Source organism: Saccostrea cucullata, unplaced genomic scaffold, assembly GCF_032062105.1.
Source record: "Saccostrea cucullata isolate Sc308-1 unplaced genomic scaffold, CSIRO_AGI_Scuc_v1 ctg190, whole genome shotgun sequence".
In the NCBI taxonomy this organism is placed as follows: Eukaryota; Metazoa; Mollusca; class Bivalvia; order Ostreida; family Ostreidae; genus Saccostrea; species Saccostrea cuccullata.
This window is the reverse complement of record NW_026931523.1, coordinates 25,932-45,496: the sequence shown is the minus strand read 5'-3', so window position 1 is coordinate 45,496 and position 19,565 is coordinate 25,932. Positions and strand designations below refer to the sequence as shown.

The 19,565-nt window shown below is 33.0% G+C and overlaps 2 protein-coding genes across 2 annotated transcripts in view; one reads left to right on the top strand and one right to left on the bottom strand.

Moving 5' to 3' along the window:
- Positions 1-888: 888 nt before the first annotated feature.
- Positions 889-7,473, bottom strand: LOC134232818 (pre-mRNA-processing factor 17-like). Its single transcript, XM_062714797.1, has 14 exons — positions 7,126-7,473; positions 6,858-6,944; positions 5,854-5,983; positions 5,665-5,703; positions 5,028-5,170; positions 4,767-4,863; positions 4,108-4,322; positions 3,537-3,684; positions 2,632-2,747; positions 2,285-2,418; positions 2,077-2,153; positions 1,585-1,685; positions 1,432-1,475; positions 889-1,167 (listed from the first exon to the last, which is right to left on the bottom strand). Exons 1-14 carry the CDS (start codon positions 7,285-7,287, stop codon positions 990-992), a joined length of 1,671 nt encoding a protein of 556 aa, XP_062570781.1. The 5' UTR covers positions 7,288-7,473; the 3' UTR covers positions 889-989.
- Positions 7,342-19,565, top strand: part of LOC134232817 (uncharacterized) — a 28,309-nt gene continuing 16,085 nt past the window's right edge. Inside the window, exons 1-5 of the mRNA XM_062714796.1 lie at positions 7,342-7,465; positions 16,543-16,831; positions 17,069-17,222; positions 17,618-17,741; positions 18,479-19,370. Of these exons, the coding sequence (XP_062570780.1) occupies positions 16,564-16,831; positions 17,069-17,222; positions 17,618-17,741; positions 18,479-19,370 (1,438 nt within the window). The 5' untranslated portion in view covers positions 7,342-7,465; positions 16,543-16,563. The remainder of the gene's footprint in view (positions 7,466-16,542; positions 16,832-17,068; positions 17,223-17,617; positions 17,742-18,478; positions 19,371-19,565) is intronic.

Genomic DNA, 19,565 nt, shown 5'->3' with positions numbered 1-19,565 from the left:
AGGAGAAGGAGATAGGGTTGCATCCCTTCCTAGTCAAAATATTAAGTGTTTTGAAATGACTCATGATTACCTTTCAATAATTTAATTTTAGTTGCAACACATCATATGATTCGATAAAAGATTTAGTCCATTTCCCACAACACAAGTTGCCTATGTCACAATGAGTTAGGTTGAAAAAATATTACTCTGCTTGATGTTTCTTTTAAAATATGCTCAGTTTGAAGCCTTTTCCTGTAGGAAACATTGTCTCATTGTCAACACTGAAATAAAATGATAAGGAATGAAGCTTATTTCAACTTATCTTAAACAATGTAACATAACTAGGGGCAGTTTACGCTATATAAACAAATAAGCTTCATTCCTTAAATAACCTTTAATATTTATGAGCAATTTTATCGAAGTTGTGACATTACTTTTGGATCAACCCTCCTATATTGCAAAAAAGCTTCGGATCCATATTATTTTCTAGTGTAAAAGTAAGTCATCAAATTCATTTGTAACTTGGATGTTGTTCTAAGTCAACTTTTGCTCCAAATTAATTGATTCAGACATTTCTAACAAATTAACAGAAATCTTAGTTTCAGTTATCGTTTCCTTTTATTTTTAATTGCCATAATTATATCTTAAGTATGTGGATGATCTGATGAATTGAAATAGTTTGAATATATTCATTTTAATGTAACTTTAAAGTAAACAATTTTGAATATGTATTCAGTAAACAATATTACATACTTTGATGAAAGCCTTTTCAAAATATTTATTAAAACATTCCTTTTGTATAAAAAAAAAGATCTACTTCTTTTGCTTTCTTATTCATATTTCTTATTCATATTCAGAATATACTTAAGTCCTGGTATTACAAATTCTTAATCATTAACTGCATAATTCCTGATGTGTATTTCATCACAAACAAAGCTGCCCTTTCACACTTAACACATATATCCATTTGACGAAGTACACTATTATTCTTCATGGAGAACTGTTTCTCTTCAATCCCAGTACTTGATGACGCCGTCCCAGCCACACGTCGCCACTTTTGATGTTTCATGAGGATGCCACAACGCACCGATACACACATCGTCATGTGCCTTGAATTTATTGTACAGTTTTGTTGTCTTCCAGTCCCAGATATATAATTTACCATCAGCATCACCAGAGATTAGGTAGCTAGTGAGAAAAATAAAAACAAGTTCAACTAAAAATTTTAAGTTTTCATGTAAAATTCATAAAAATATGAATATTCCTTTATCAACAAATGGCCTTTGGTTTAATTCATATTTAATTCATATATATTAATGCTTTGAAAAATGGCCAAAAAAATTGATTTAAATTTAATTTTAATAGTTTCTAAGCATGCATATGACATTTTTTTTTCAATTCCAGAATGAATATATACTTGTAAATGTTAAAATTTGGCAAAAAAAGTCCTACCTCATATCAGGAGAAAAATCCACACCACATGCATAACCTGCCACCTGAAATATTTAACATCAATATAAAGTAAAGCAAACCAGAGTTCACCTTGTTTAATGCATGAAATGGACAACTCTGACATTGCATTGACTTATCTGTTCAGTTACATACCATGTGACCTGTAAATGTCTTCTTCCTCATGTATTTAAATCTGTTCAGTACGTTAAAGATGATTATCTTGTTGTCCATGGATTGACAGGCCAGCCATTTACCTAAAAGAAACAACACTTTTACTGGTAAATGATGATAAAATATTTCTGAAAAATTCAAATTATAAATTATTTTGAGTAAATCCTGTCATATATTAATAAATATATTTACATTAATTTCACATATTTATATATGGAAACTTGCATTCCTTTTTAAGAACTTGAATACTATTCTAATGAAAGCTGAGGAACTTCCACTGCATTTTAGCAATGTTGCAAGTTTTGACCGTGAATAGGTACAAAATTCTCGTGTTTTTGAAATGTAATAGCCAATCAAAAGAAAAATAATTGCATTAGAATAAATGATTTAGATCTGCAGTGGCATTTAATATATAAACACTATTTTTGCTGTCACTTTTTCCCCTATGCCTTGCATTGGTATACATGTACTTACCATTCCTTGAAAGTTGTACTGCAGGACAGGAATGCATACTAGGATCAGCAATGTACTTAAAGTCCACAGGAACGTCCCTAAAAATAACATTGATTTTCAATAAAATTCACCAAAAAATTACAGTAACAATTTTTACAACAGTTGGTGTAGATTTTATAAGACAAGATTTTTATTAATGGGTTTATAAATTCCGCAGATGACTACTTGCCATTCCCAGACTCGTAAACTTTTGTCATCTGAGGTAGACACGAATCTCCGGTTCTGATCTACAAACGTGATGGTGTTGACGGCTCCTAGATGTCTGTCATACTCCTGTACAATCTCCCCTGACCTAATGTCCCACTGGTTATAAAGAACAGCAGGATTAATACAAAAGTTTAGTCATAATAATTTATAGATATGGTTTTCAAATAAATGAACAACTAAAAATCTATTTGAGAACCAATTTACTTAAAAAAATACATTTTTCCTAACTTGCTCTGAAAAAAATGTTCATCAATTTCTGACAGGATTTTAATTAATTTCCTTCGTCCGAGTTCACACTAGAATACTTACACAGACAATTTTTTTGTCTGATGTTCCTGCAACAAATAAATGTTGTTTGTCCTCCTCTGGGTGGTATTTAACGCAGTAAGGCACTTTCCGACTAGTAAAGCGAGATTTGCATTCACCTGTAAAGACATGATAAAAATTGAGATTTATCAGTTATAATTAAAAGATTACAGTTATCATGGTTATTTAGCATTACTGTTACACCAACAAAACCTTAAAAATTTGGTCATAACCCTATGTTGAAAAAAACAATGTTATACATATATAAATCACCAAACTCTACTGCAACTTTTGCCAGAGTTATGTCCCTTAAGCAATGGTAAAAAAGTGTGAGAGAAACTGAAAATTTTAGAGAGGAAAGATGCAAAACAATCGCAGCTGTCTAAAATTTGAGGACAAAAATAAGATTGTTTTTCAAAATTCTCTCCTTCTGACATAAACCTATTGTGTTTCTTTACATCGTACTTAATACTACTTATCAGCACTAAGGAAATGTTTATTTCATTAAATATTGTCTTTGTGAATTGGAATACAACGTGCAGGGCAATGGAATGAAAATATATTGGGACTGACAGACAGTTAATCAAAAGAATGGAGGCACTTTGGGGACATAGAATATATATAGAATGCATTCAATTGTATAGCACATCCTAAATAATGACTGTGTATTATTTTTTAAAGAAGTTTGGAGAGAGGATGGAAGTTGAAATAAGGAAAGTCTTTTTTATTTTCACCAGATAGTTAAAGGACTGGAGGCCAAAAAAACATTTAAATTTGTGACAAAAACTGTGTATTCACTTAAAATATTACAATCAGCAGATTATAAGAAAAGAAATCAAAGATGGGTTTTTTTTATGAGATATAGGTGGAAAGAGACTTGAATGAGGAGAAATTACTGAGATCCTCACCTGTTTCTGTGTCCCACAGTTTGATGTACCTGTCATACCCACAGCTCAGGAACTCCTTCCCAGAGTTGTTAAAGGTGATGTCCCTCACCGCCTGTTTGTGACCACTGTAGGTACGTATGCACCGCCTCTCGTTGTAAACCTCCCAGATCTAAAATACATTCACAAGTCAAGGCATTTTTTCTGTAGAAGATCATTTTTGGTACATAGCATCCTTACACATTTTTCAAATTTTCTCCATAAAAATGTACATAAAAACAATTAAAAACAGTGAAAGGAAGGTGACTTTGGCTTTCAGCTTTTGAGACTATATATATTTTATACTTTTGCATTTGAAAATAAGTACCGGTACAGTAAATGTAATTATTTCCCACATAAATGTACAAAAATCACATTACTTCAAGAAATGGGGAAACTCATACCTTTACATGAAAATTAAACACATCCAAGTTTCAAGATTTAACCTTTTAATCTCAAAATTGAATAACATTATCGTCTTTATAAAATCATGAGAAAAATTTCAAAACACTTTTGTGCTCAATACATAAAATCAAACAAAGAAACCATACAATACCTTTATTTTACAGTCCATACTGCAAGACAACAGTAAATGTGCTGACAATGGAAACCATCGAATGGCAGAAACCCCCTTGGTGTGCCCCGTCCAGGTGTGAATGTGTTTTTTGGGCAGGAAGCACTTTTCTGGTGGATCCTCTGACTTAAGGTTGACCCCAACATCTTGAGGGATGTGTAAGAATGATCTCCCTTGGTAGTCATAAGCATCTTTGACTGAAATTCAAGAATAGCAATATTTCTTATTTCTGTTATCTATAAATGTCTGCATGTTCTGACCAAAATATACTAGGTCAAGATAGGAAACGCATTTAAAAAAATTTTTTCACAAGGGAAAAGTATGAAGGACCATGGTCATTTCTATTGACCTAATAAAGTCCATTAAATGAAACCAAAAAAAAAAACTTGTTTTATGCATGTGAACATATTATAAATTTACTATTAATATGTAATCAATTCAAGAAAAATTTTAAAAGGCCAGGATAAATTAACTGAACGTGTTATTTTCATGTATTTTCCCTACTGAAGTAATTAACAGCTATATCTATTCACTTATACACCTGCATCACAATTTTAACATCAAATAAATTAAAGTGTGTTTCATGCATGTATTACATGTGTATTCCTGAAAGTATTATGTATTCCAAAAAAATTTCTTACTGTGAAGAGTGGTCTTTTCATCACCAGTCTTTTCTTCTGTTTGTTTTGTTGTTTTGCTTCTTTTTGCCAGAATTTCATCAAGTTCTTTTTTCTCTTCCTAAGAATGGATAAAACACAAAAATGACTTAAGGCAATGCAAAGCACTTCTATTATGCCCTAACTCGTGCATCCATTTTTTTAGTTGTGAGAAGGGTAATATTTATGTGTTAAAATCTAAAAATGGAATCTTTACAATTTTAAAGATGTTACAGAATATCTTACCTCATTTGGTTTCATGACTGTCTTTTCATCAACAAATTTTCCCCAGGGTCCTAAATATCCTTCAATATTGCCCGGGTCATCATTACGTAATCTCTTTCTTTTATCCTCGGGCCTTTTCTTTGTGGATTCAAACACTGTCTTTCCTGATAGTACAGATTTTACATTGAAAATTTTCAAGTATTAATTATTAACTCTAATAAGAATTACAGATTGTTAAAGCCACTTCTGTTTTGAGTGAACCTGTAATCTAATACATACAATCATACATGCGTTACTGATATCTTTATACATGTATAACAGAAGTTATGCCCATTTTCATAAGTCAATAACAAACTAAACTGATTAAAAAATACATGAGAATAGATTTTTTTTTTATATTTCCAAATAAATCTTTATACATTACTTTTATTACAGCCAGTCTTAATCATGATTTGAACCAAATTTGAATTTACACTTTATCACATATGAGGAAGATTTCACATAATTTTTATCTTACCAGCTCAGTGGATCTTAAGAAAACAAAATTGAAATGACCTACTATATTTTTATTATTCATTTCTATGCCATCATTTTGAAATAAGTATATTGCTAAAACATTTCTTTGGATATAAAGAACTTCTATGACCAAGTTGCTCACCCTTATTTTCGTCTTTAGCCCAATAATTACATTTATCAACTTTGGGGGATAAAATCCTACACAGAAAAAAAAAATCATTCTGGTACCTTATTGTCGGTTTCTACTTTGTGGCATTGTGATGATTAATCAAAACATGATTTAATGAATTATATAAACTTAAATAAAACACAGTCAATGCAATGTACATACCATAACTATGAAATGTTCTTCTCTGGTTCTCAAACTCAAAGTTACTGACATGTGCAGGCTCTGCAAACCCTGCCAGGGTGTTCCTGGTGGCCAACATCTGTCGAGTTTTGAATGGATTTGTAGGCCCAACCTATAGACAAAGGACACATTTTATAAAAGAAATACGTGTCTATAAATCTAAGACTTTATTAGCAATCATTCAAAATCATTTTTCTTTTTCAATTACATGAATCATATGCTTTAGCAGTGACATCACCAATCATTACTGGCTTTATTTAGCTACCAAATCAATTTTTCCATTTTTCTGAGGGTGTGCCATTTTGATGCAGTGATCATTTTCAACTTTGAACTCATCTGAAAACAATCATCAAAAATCCCTCAAGAAATGTCTTTTTCTGCCAATTGCAATCAAAGTATATGGTTCTGGGGCTAAGTGATAAGAACAGTTACTCCTTGAAAATGACAATGATATTTGCAACCAATAATTAGGCACAATGTGAATAAAACACAGTCAATACAAAGAGAGGACATAAACCAAACAATGGAATTACGTTTTGCTCTAAATTGTCCAAATGCAGCAAGTCCTTCTCTGCTTTGAACCTCCCAAAGTTACTGACAGAAAATTTTTGAAAAGTTGCATTGAAATAACTAAACCCCGTAAATAAAGGTGTTTTTCCTGGTGTTAGATAGAATGCCAACATCTGTCGGGTTTTGTAATGGATTTGTAGTGCATTTACCAACCTATGGCAAAGGACACATGTTATTGGATTTTCATTTTTATGGATTATTTTTTGGGATAAAAGGCATAAGCAATCTGTTTGTTTTGATTATTTTGGTAATTCCCAGTGCAAATCATTTTATATTCTTCAGCAATCATTCAAAATCATTTTTTTTACAATTACATGAATCATATGTATTCAAAATGCTTCATGATCATGATTTGTACAACAACATGGTAAGAATACAAAATAGTGATAGGGAATGATTGAATTCCCAGTTTTTACCTTTGGTGCATACAGTTCCTCATATTTAGGATTATATGTAACTTCTTTAACAGAACTTCCAATATGTCTTTTTTGTTCAATATCTTCCTGAAATGAAAATAATTAAGTTTTCATTAAAGACCAAATCTGTTTTTAGTCTTACCTACAAAAAATCTCTTATGAGATAAAGATGAAAATATTACATAACATCCCAGTTAAAAATGTTTAAAAAAAATTTAACACAGTTATTTTTCTTTTCATCGAGGAAATTCGAAATACACATTGGAACCTTTGTTGCAATGGCTGGAGCAGCATTTAAAGCCAGCGTGGTTATGGACTTTTTATCTTGATCGATTGGCTTAAGATGAGCTGTAAAATCTTCTGTTGAATCTGTTTTTTCATCTTCTGCGTCACTGGAATCGCTGTTGTCGTATTCTTGCAGGGAAAGCATTTTTACGTTTGATAGACATCCATTTCAAATCTCGCACCTTCTACTTCCGTTTCGCAAGTCTCGTCAGGAGAACGCGAATTCTCGAGACATCGCCATTTTCTGTTGACTTCCCGTAAAAGATGATAGACTGATATTTACATCCTTGTAATGGCTTGACAACATCTAAGCGTGGACACAGGTAATTCACAATTGAAAATTGAAGGTTTGTAGTCTTTGCTAACACATGTTCGCGTTGTATCCCTTTTTTGCTTCTTGAAAAAATTACCAAAAATAGCAGGGTGTGCCCTATGATCATGAAAAAGGACTCAAACTGTCATCATCTGTCTCAGATATTCAGCTTATGCATGCTGTTGTCGCAAAGAAGAAAGAGGGTGTTTGTGAACTTACTAGTTTGGTAGTTATGATTTCATTTCAGTAGGCTGTTGTCATACAAGTTTGTCCACTACAGCCACTAAAAAAAGATAATTTTAGGTTTTGAAGATCTCCAGTATTTCCTATTTGAATCATTATATTGGATCACACAGAACATTCAGTCCTGTTTAATTAATGAACACATAGGACTGAACTAAATTTTTCAGACCGAAAAAAGTTAATAATATAAAAAAAAAGTTAATTGCGTGAAAATGCAGAACCAAGCAAATCTTACAAGCATTTCTTTTACCAGGGATTGCTCTGACATAATGCTGTAGATGGTCCATGTGGGTTTAATTGCATTAATTTGATTGATCGTTTTTGGATTTGTTGATGAATTTTTCTTATAACAAACACTCCTTGTCAAAAATTGTAAAGCTCAAAAGTGGACACTGATATGACATCAGACATCCCAGTCCGATTTACAAAGGAAAATATCCATCGGACCAGAGGTACTGCACATCAATCAGGTCCGACAGTCCAATCTGTCTTTTGCATAAACTGGATCACTTAGCTATGATTCAGGGGACCTTGGTTCGAATCGTATTTTATTCTCTTTCCTGTTATTTCCATTACTAATTCTTGATCAGCTCTGGCCTGGTTGTTTTTCTGAAGCAAGCATTTAATTTATAAAAAAGAAATGTTAAATTTGAGCCAGTGTTTACTATTTTGACAAGGAGCTATTATAAAACATGTGTTTAAATAAAACGACATTGCAGAAATTCAAATACATAAAATGAGTTTGATCAGAACTACACTGACAGTAAGATTTTCTTGGTTCTGTGTTTTCAAGTGTTTTACTTTCCTACATATTAAGTGTCTCAGTCTGACAAATTTGGTTTGTTTCTGTGTTTTCATCAAATACACAGGACTAAATATGTTGTACATGTATGTCATGATCCAAAAATCTTTCACATGTCAGACTGCACCATGAAACATTATACTTGATTCATGACCATTATTACAAAGACTTAAGGTTTACTGTACACTACATGTGTACATTATGTATAATTACTAGCAAATTAGGCTTTGATAAAAAGTCATTTAAAAACTCTCTAAAGTGGCTTATGAACATGATGATATGGGAAATTTAGATGGAAACTTAAGTGTTCGGTGCTAAGTATCATATGCGTCAAGCTCATCATGTGTTACAAGTTGAGAGAGCAATTCAGCTTAATGTTAAAAATAAATGAAATTACAACCAGATTAGTTTCATTCACACTGAAATTATGTTTGTATACACACATCAATGATTCTACAAGTCGGGGTTGTCACTAAGAATTAAAATAATGCTCAGCTAGGAGATGTACATTTGAAAAAATGAAAGGATTTAGGGTATGAATGGATCCTCTTTTAACAGGGGGATATGGGAGAATACTTAAAGAGGCTGGTGGGTGACAGCCATTTTCAGACTATTTAGATCTTCTTTAAAAGAAGAGCTTCATATAAAGATATACAAAAATGATCAAATTCTAAAACTAAAATGTATGAATTTTTTCTTTGCCAAATGATAGTTGACAGCTTTTAAGATACCGTAAATCTGGTGGTTAATTTGTAATTAATTTGTTGACCCCCCACCTCCTTAAATAACCATTCCAATTTACTTTAACAGAGCATGCTGATTACACAGAAATTAAAACATGATACATAAGACTAGATCATAAAATGTAGAAAAGTTATAATTTAGTCAGGATTGATGATATACATGATATGTACTAGCTATGTGTTATCTTTCTGTGAGCCAGACAGTATTCAAACTTTGCATATATAGTACCTTACAATATATGGAGTTATGTTCAGATTATTAAAATCATGCTATACCACTGTAGATCATCAGATATTTGTGTGTCATGTTTAAGAAAAAGTCAAAAGGTGTAATAATTCAATAGCAATACGAACTTTTCATGAACAGTTGAATTCTTGTTATTGTATGCAATCTGTACGTCAACAAAAAAATTATGTGAGAATTTAGCAAGCAGGGGGTCTTGAGGTTTTTTTTACCCAAACGATGTTTTGCAAGTACCCTGGTAAAAAAGCGATTTACATTCATGACTGTACAAGATTAGAAATGGAGATATTTCTACTCCACTTGTTATATTCTAGCTTACTTTGTACTGAAATAAAACATTACCAAATTATATAAGATGAGGAAATTTTCTTCCTAGTTTGAGTAGTTTCCAAAATATTAATCTTGTTGCTAGTGTATGGCTGATGTACAAGTCTTCCTTTTATTAAATGCAATCTTGAATTTTTAAAAATCTAAATTTAATCTTTTAAGACACAATCAAGTTTATAATTTAAATTGTTTTGATTGATTTTACCAAGAAGGAAATGAATTATTTTATAACAAAAACAAGAAGGATGTTGATATAAATCAAGGATAAGGAATAAGTTATCTTTTATAATTTTTTAAAACCAAATGTAGTGCACTAAGCAAGTGTATGCAGGGTTTAAGTAAACCTTTGTTACCCTGTGCAGTGACCCTGTCCCCCCCCCCCCCCCACACACACACACACACAACCCTTACCTACCCCGACCCCAACAACTCCCTCCCCACCCTTACCCTCTAAAGATAGGACCACAATCTCAATATACAATCCCAGGAATTAAGACTTAGGGGGACATTAATTGTTTAAATTCCAGTACAATTATGTTGTGCTGAGTAAGCTGTAAACTTTTTTTGATTCTCTGAACATCATAATTGAAATTTTTCATTGGTGGTCCAGAAAGGTACTTTAAGGTAGATATATATGTTGTAAAGGTACACTCTATTATTGAGCTTCAATAGGCGTGTCCTGTTTCCTCTCTGTGTATTCACCATCTATCTGATTACGTTAGAAGATCTAGCCTATTGTGTGTGTGATGATTCACTTGTAAATATCTCCCTCGAACAGGAAGTAGATTCATACATCAGCTTGATGTCAAGTTCAGTTTACTGAAATAGCTAAAGATAATTGAACAGCCAGGAAACTAATTCAAGCATTCCTCTTTAAATTTATTTCAAATGTTAGATGTTTGTGGTTTTCATTACATGTGATATGAATAGATAGATTGGAGGTTCATATTTTCCATCATGTTCATATCAGCTTATTATTGTAGCAAATCAACATTTAATTTGTACCACATGTATATATTTTTATTGTGACTGGATGGTGTGCATATTTCAAAGGAACATGTTAAGTCATTGTCAGAGCTGTAAGTTGTAAGTGTTGAGTTGTTGACAATTTTGTGAGGAAAATCATTCTCGATTTATTTAACTTCTGGGTTTTAACAGTTGCTTGATTAGTGTATCCTATTTACATGAATTTTGTTCTCCAGCACATTGAATAAGTGTTCCTATATGTAATATAAATAGTTTTAGCTTACTTAGGTTAGACCATGTCTGCTTTAAATGATTTATACATAAATTATACGGTTTATACCACTGTATACTATATTGACACATATAGTATATTGTAGGCAATGCTTCCAAAAAATCCCTTCAAAACAGTGGTTTTTTAAGGAATATTTCCATTTCCAATTGTTTTCTCTATGATAAACACTACAAAAGTGTTTCTTGTTAATTTCATGATAACACCCTGTGGTATGTATATTTCTCTATTACTGAAAGGTCAGGTGTCAACCTGCATGTATATCACTGGCGTATAAATATACTCAAGAAAAAATAGATGTTTTAATTGTTTACTGAGTAATTTGATATGATATAATTTTTCTTAACAAACAAAATAAATAATGAATTATCTTCGGCTCGAAAACAAGTCAATTGTGCAACGCTGTCCACTATGACCGAGGTCTCGCGAGTCCGAGAACATCACTTCCGTAACAGCCACGTGGAGAAATTGACATTGCCACATGGATCTGCACGTACTCTATCATCTGATACAGACATCGTCCCTTAGTCATTACCATCCGACTTCTTAAGCAACTCAACTTCTTCTGTTATTATAACATCCATACAAATCGGTTTCCTGGCCATGCTGACCAGCTCCCGTTTCAGCAACATTGCATTCAATATGGCGGCGGAGAAGTGACATAGTGCTTATTTATATTCGTGCTTCAGACAACCTGAATCTAGGTCACATATATAATTAAAATCAACAAGATTACTTTGATCATCATTTAAAATTCTTTTGTTGTTTATTTTATAAATGTTGATATTTGACCACGGTAAATATAAATTAGTCAATAAATTGTTTCGTTTTTTGGGGGACTATTTTTTATTGTAAAATTTGACGTCATGGGGCCTTGTGCATTTCAAATCTACTCAATTAGACGGTATTTCGATTTATTTTAAGATTGTTATTTCAAGTTAAAATGGAAATATAATGTTTAATCACTTTCCTCTAGTTTTGAGGGTATGCCAGTTATGTCTACAGTTTTATGATACGATGTTAGTGGGAAACATGGGATAATTTCAATAACGGGCTTCGCCCGTTATGCAAATTATCCCATGTTTCCCATATTGTTGATGCCCTTGCATACCCTCAAAACTAGACAGTGATTCCTTAAATCACTGCCTAGCTTGTTGGGTATGTCGGGGCATCAACCATAGTGGGAAACATGGGATAATTCAAATTATCCCATGTTTCCCACTATTGTTGATGCCCTTGCATACCCTCAAAACTAGACAGTGATTCCTTATATTTCCATTTCATTGTGAAATAAAATTATAGATTTAGACTTTAAAAATGTAGATAAATAGATTTAAATCACATGATGACTTCCATGCCAATTTCAATAGTCCTCTCCAACCGACGTCAAACACAAAGGCAGCCGCACGAGATTTACATGCATATTTGGCCTCCTTAGCGTCAGACACAGAGACAGATGCGCACGAGAATTGCATGCGTATTAGGCGTTTTTAGTTTGTTATCGACCTGCCTAATTTACATTCCGGCAGAATTATCAAGAAATAAACTACCCCTAACTTTCAAAGAGTTATCACAGAGAAAAAAAATTGAAATGGAAATATATGAAAATTACTAACATTGGTTACCCATAATGGCCATATATTAATTAGATACTGCCTAGCTTCCTGATTTAAGAGTGCAAACATTTTTGCTAATTGGGTTAGAAGCAATTACATTACGGTCTGTTTGAATGAAGCAAGCTATCAGGAAACAGCTATCTAATCAAAGAGTTGGGATATTTTTAACTTTCATTTTTTTTTTATCAATTTTACCATTGCACATGTTGCAGTATATGAACAAATTTAAGTTTTTTTTGGTTTTTTTTTTTTGGAATTCCCTCATGATTCCTTCATATATATATTATTATAACAAAAAAATATAACTATTGTTAAAAATACTTAAATATTTCAGATTCTCTGATGTGCATTATTATATAGCTGATGGCAATCCAGTTAATGGTTAATCAAAATTATTAAGTACTGTATAAATTATAAGTACTGTTAAATTTCCTCATTACATATTGTCACCAATATACCTACATTTAATTGTTAGAGGAATTCATTTTTGCAACATATGAGCCATCCACCCTAAGTAACACTCCTGAAAAGTAATTCATAAAAATGAATCAGCCTTTATTCAGGATATATTGAAAAAATATCTTTCAAAATTATATTTTTTATAAAGAATTTGCAATGTTTTTATAAACATGGGATAAGTATTGACTACTGATAAATTTAACTAGCAAGTTTTCAGTTTATATTTTGAATCCATTTTATGTTAGATTTGAAATGCAGAAATTTGCAACTTGCATTCTTAAATTGACCTGATTTTCTACATTTCAATATTAAAGTATAGATATGTAGGAAAGACACACAAAAAAAAAAACAGGAAAGAAAGACGTACATAGTTAAGTGTACCTAAAATGATTTATAGAATGTGGATGTCCTTGTAAAATTGCTTTAGAATTAAAGTCAGGCTTTCCTTCACGTGCTATCTCTACAATGATGTACATTGATGTACTTCATGAATTGCATTTAGATATTTCATTCAAGTAAACAGATAGATAAATGTTTAAGATCTCCAATTTCCTTTGAGCTCTATCCTGTTGTTTTCAGTTAATTGTCTAGAGTTTTATGGTATGATGTTGTAGTCTCGTCTTATGTGAATCAATCCTGTACTGTAGAGACAGTGTGTCATGAGTGTTAATGTACAAGCAGTCTTACAAATATTACATATTATGACAATACTGTTATTAATGGTTTAAAAACTTAATGGTAAAACATTGTCAGTGTGGTCAAGAGAATCATACAGAAACATAAGAAAAGTTATTCTAATTAAATGAAAATGTTGAATGTATATACACTACAGTAAAACTCGGTTATAATGAAGTCACTGGGACCTCTGAAATAACTTTGCTATATCCATAATTTGTTATATCGATATACGGAATTCATGGAATTTACATAACTGGGAAGCCAAGATAAATTCGCTATATCCGTGAATTCGCAATATCTATGTTCCTACTTAACGAGTTTCACTGTATAAAGCTTTGAAAAACACTACTAGACATGCTTGCATTTTTATGTAGTTGATTTTCTTTAATGAGACTATATGGATTCTTCAGTTGCATCTTGCAAACACCCAGCAATTAAACTTCCTCATGTTCAAAATAATATGAAAATCTATAATGGGTCTTTCTGACCTTATTATTTGTCTCCATGGATAGATGATGCTGTTGACAAAAAGAAAGATCATACAAAAGAGTTTAAAATAGAGGGGGGGGGTCAAATTCTGCAGATGGAAAAGTTAAATATCTGACATCTGGAAATTGAAAACAAAATTGTTTAAAACAGTATTTTAGCGATATTTTTAGTCAATCCAAAAGATCAGATGCCTCTGTAGTTGGACATGTTCAACAAAATGCACCATATGCCCAAACTAACCTATTGCCAGTAGGAATCTTCCTTTTTCTTCTTTGTTGACATACAAGAGTGTACCTGTTTGATTGTGCTAGATAGTAGATGGTATATGCAGTTTATCAAATGTTTACATGTAGCAGCAGAGTGTCCCTTCTTTTAAACTCTGCACAAGGAAGTTCTCATTAGTTTGTATGAATTAAATTTGTATTTAAAGAAAATTAAATAGTATCTTTTGATCATCATGATCATGTTGACGTTACATCAAAGTAAACATTTAGTCACTGGACTTATTAACCAATCTTGTATAACTTGTATAACTATGATGACAGATCATTCTGTAAACCTACAAGTGAATTACTTTGTCAAATTCAATTATATACTGTTTTCAAAGAAAAAAAATTTAAAGAGTTGTTGAGAAACAGGCTTGATTGCTGTCGGCCGTATACTCAGTAGGTAGAAGTCACTTGCCTTCCAGGGGCATCTAAGGTTGAGTTTAAATCTTGGTCTTGTCCATTGCATCTTTCCTCAAACCAGTTGAATACATCTGGTACCTTGAGAGTGACAATTTGAGGGTGACCTAACTGCCAGTGAAGAGCCTGGGTTGGTGTCTTCAGGGTAAAGATATTTGTAGAACAGGGGGTCAAACAGGTTCGATTGCATGTGGCTGGATGGCTCAGTTGGAGGAGCCTCTGACCAGTGATTCAGGGGGGCTCAAGTTTGTATCCTGGTCTGTTTTTCTTTGCCCATTACATATTCTTGATTTCATTTGCCCAAATAGAGTGGGAACTCTTTTTACAATTTGTATCACATTGAAATGCATACCTCTTGTTAGCAAATATATGTACATTTGCATATCTGTGGAGGTTTTTTTCTGATTTATTCACTGAAAAGTTGAAATGTGTTTTGATTGGAAATAAATTCTAGGATATCTGTTTTATCAGTCCTGTTTATTGTTTTATCATACGGTGTGTAGGGGAAATGGTTTTCTTTTTTGAAGATAATGGTTTGGTAGTTAAAAGTAAACAAAGCAAATATACTTTAATACTTAATTAACATTAATTAATGAGGAAAAAGAGTGTCCATTTCCAGATTTGGAATATTGTGATCTTTCACTGTAGATCCTGAAGGGAATACACTTGAAAAAAAATTTTTTTTGACCAATCATTTACACTGGAGTCAGTATTCTAAGATTTATGAATTATTTCTAATGATGATTATTCACAGTGTCAGGTTCTGTGCAATTGTTCTATATTGTACCTTAATAAGTTCATGATTTTTTTTTGGGGGGGGGAGGGGGGGGTATGATATACACACAACTTACTGATCACTGTATATATCTTACAAAGTCAATGTGTTTTAATCAAAACAGATTAAATTTTATGGACAAGTTATTAAAAGAAATATCTAAAAAAAAAACGGGGGTTTAAGGGAAGGGGGAAATAATTATGCATGAAAATTGTCACTAGCCATGTAAGATTGTAGATTAAAAATTGTTGGAGTTTTGAGAATTCAAAGAAAATTTTCTTGGCAAAGGAAATATTTAACAATGTTTTCTGCAAAGATATCAATTTCCTCAAAATAGAGAATGATGGTTTCCTTATCACATATTTTCTGAAGTTACATTGTATAAAGTTAATGAACACTCAATGAATTCATTGGTAAAACATGATGGCAGTATTGATGCATATAAAGTTTCTACATACATGTGTATGTAAATCTATTCATTATTTTTATGGCAATGGAGTTAATTCAAGTACATGTACAAGTATATACTGTATACAGGGTTATTTTCGCCCCGTGTTATTTTCGCCCTTTTGCACTTGCAAACTATTTTGCCCCGTTTTAAATTCGCCCAATCATAGTTTTGTTTAAGAAATTATGCTGTGTAATTTGAATTCGCACTGTTTTAAATTCGCCCAATATATATGCAATTTTGCCCCGTATACAGTATACAATTGTTGCTATATACCTACATTTAAGAATTTGTTTCATAACATTTCTTATATTTTTTACAGCGAGAGCTGACGTAACAGACCATGCCATTTATACAGCGGTGTTTGGAACCCATCAACGTTAGTCGGGTAGAGGTAGAAAAGGGCATTAAAAATGAGCTGGAATGTGTGACCAATCACACGCTCAGTAACATCATTCTACAGCTCAGCAGCCTCAGTAAGCATGCGGAGGACATGTTTACCGAGCTGTCACAGGAAGTGCAGACGTTCACCGACCGCACGCGGCAGCTCCAGGGTAGAATAGACCATCTACAGGAGAAGGTCACCAGGCTAGACGCTGCTGGAGAGCTAGGTAGGGTTGATCTGAATCACATTCTAAAGTGTTGATTGAGGGGGCAAATTGACTCTTATCATACATAGTCCTTTTTGAAATGATTGATAAATAAATATGTATTTTGTATACCCCTTGGTATTAAAGATCAATAATAATGGTGCTTTATGTTTTGAGATTTGAATAAAATTTTGAGGTTATGATGATTTAATGATAAAGTCTGAATTGGAATATAACATTAAAAAATGTTCTTCGTAGTATCCATCCATGATATACACCTGAGGAAACCTTACAAGAGTTCTACCCAACATGACCAACAGGTGGTGTCCCGGTCTACAATACCACGGTGTATACTGAAGGCTTACAGTCAGTGTGAGGCCACGCCGGCGCTGGACAAACTTAACCCATACAGGTAAATATGTACTTAACTCAGGTAATTAAACAAACGGTAGGAACATTCATAAGAAGTACAGTTGAACTTCAGTATCTCAAACCTTAAATATTCTTGATATGTCAAAGTGATTTGAATGTTCCAACCTTTTATTCTTTGAATATTTTACCCCTGATATCTCAGAGTTTTTCCTTGGTCAAGTTATATTTGAGATAATAAGGTGTAACTGTTGTGTAAAAAAGGAAAAAAAATATTACAGTCAAACATTTTAACACTTGACAAAAAATGTGCATAGTCAAGGCATCCAGCTCCAAAAGAATTAAATTTAATATTTATCAATTGATCAAAGACTTACAAATTTATTGTTTAAAAAGAAAATACAATACTTTAACATTTGCTCTTGACTTGCCTTTCAGAGAGGATGGCCGGGACAGTGTGAAGTTTTACACAGATCCAGGGTATTTCTTTGAATTATGGTTCCAAGACATCCAGAAAGATATAGAAAATAGGAAAACGGAACTAAAAGCCAAGAGAAAAAAGGTAAATTCTCTCTCCCCACTCAATTTCTAGATCCACACATGAAAACACCAGAATTTTACATTCAAATTGTATTTTTATGTTTAGTGGATCAAAACTTGTTTTTTTCCATATAGCTCAAACAAACTCATTCATTCTGTATTTGTATCCTAATGATATCACTGGTCCAGAATTTCATGTGATAAATTATATAAATACTGCATATACTTGGTAGTTGAGGGTAACATTGAAAAATTTCCCCCCAAGAAAACTATTGACAACAGGCGCAAAATCAAGGTTGACAGTCGTTTTTGAGGGGGGGTGGGGAATTTTCAGTGTTATTCTCAACTACATGCTGTATTTATTATAATGTCCTGAATGTTTTATAAAATTACCAATATTGTTGAACCATGAATTTATATCTTGATCATCCAAACAAAATATGTCAGGAAATAAACATAAAAATTTAATATAATATCATTTTCCTTGAAATATTTGATAAAGATTTGTAGCATAACTTTGTTGCATTCTATTATTTTTTTCAATTCATCATCAGTGAGCTTTTTTTTTTCACTGTATAGCCTATTGACTGTAAAAAAAATTAGTAAAATTTAAAAATATTCTAACTTTAAACATAAATATTTTTTGCTTTATTTACATTTATTGAACATTTTTTTTTTGCTTGAAAAAAAAAAATATCTTGGAACAAATACATGTAATCAGCTATTGCCATTTAAAACATGATCCCTTAATATTTGTAGAGACCACAGAAGCCAAATCAACAAAAGAAAGCCCCGCGACAGGTGCAGACAGTAGTGGAGAAATACCGAGATATGAAGCAGGGAGTGGAGTTCTCCAACAAAACAGATTACGCTGATCCAGCTAAACTAAACATACAAACAAACCAACCACGACCGGGAAGTTTGGAGGTGCAAACAAGAAAACCAGACGGAGACCATAGGGGCTCACGGCCTCCTCAGAATGGGCCACACTATTCTCAGGATGTGTCAAGACAGTCTAACTTTCAAAATGAGAACAATAATTACATTGGCCAGCCTGGAGGTCACCATCCTCAAAGCATTCAAAACCAGTTATCGCCTCAGCAGAACCGCATGTCAAATATGTCACACAGAGGATCCTCTGGGAGTATTGGTGCCTCAAGGCCCAGTCAGCCCCCTCCTGCACCTCCTCCTTTGATGTCAAATGCACATCTTCATCATCATCATAACAGTCCAAACAGGGACAGTCTACCACCGCCACCACCCCCTCCACCCCTGGGTGAAGATGAGGATCCAAGACGGTACCACCCTAGTCCAGAAATTTCAAGAGTGCCCACCACTCATCGACCATCACCTGCAAGGCAAGAGGTGGATCTGCCTCCCCCACCCCCTCCCCCTCCAATGAGCCCAGAACAAAATCTACCCCCTCCCCCACCCCCACCACCTGTGGATACGGGGATGGCACCCCCTCCACCCCCACCCCCTCCACCACCCATGCCTATGACTAATGGTTTTGATGACGAGAGTTCTTCAACTGGTTCTAGTTCCTTAAAAATGGATCTTAGCGCTTCTCCACAACTGAAACCAACGCCCAAACCACAGCCCATGGTGGATGATAGAAGTAACTTATTGGCACAAATTCGACTGGGCACTCGTAAGTTTTCATTTTGTTACTGTGTTTGCATTTTTTTAAGCTAGTAAGAAACTATTTTAAAAATTTTTTCATCATCATAAATTAGCTTCACATGTCCGTGTATTGTTAAGTAAATGATTTTTTACGGTAGTTAATGCATTGTTGCTTGCACCAAAGCTTTATGAAGCCTGATAAACACATACAGAATAATAATTA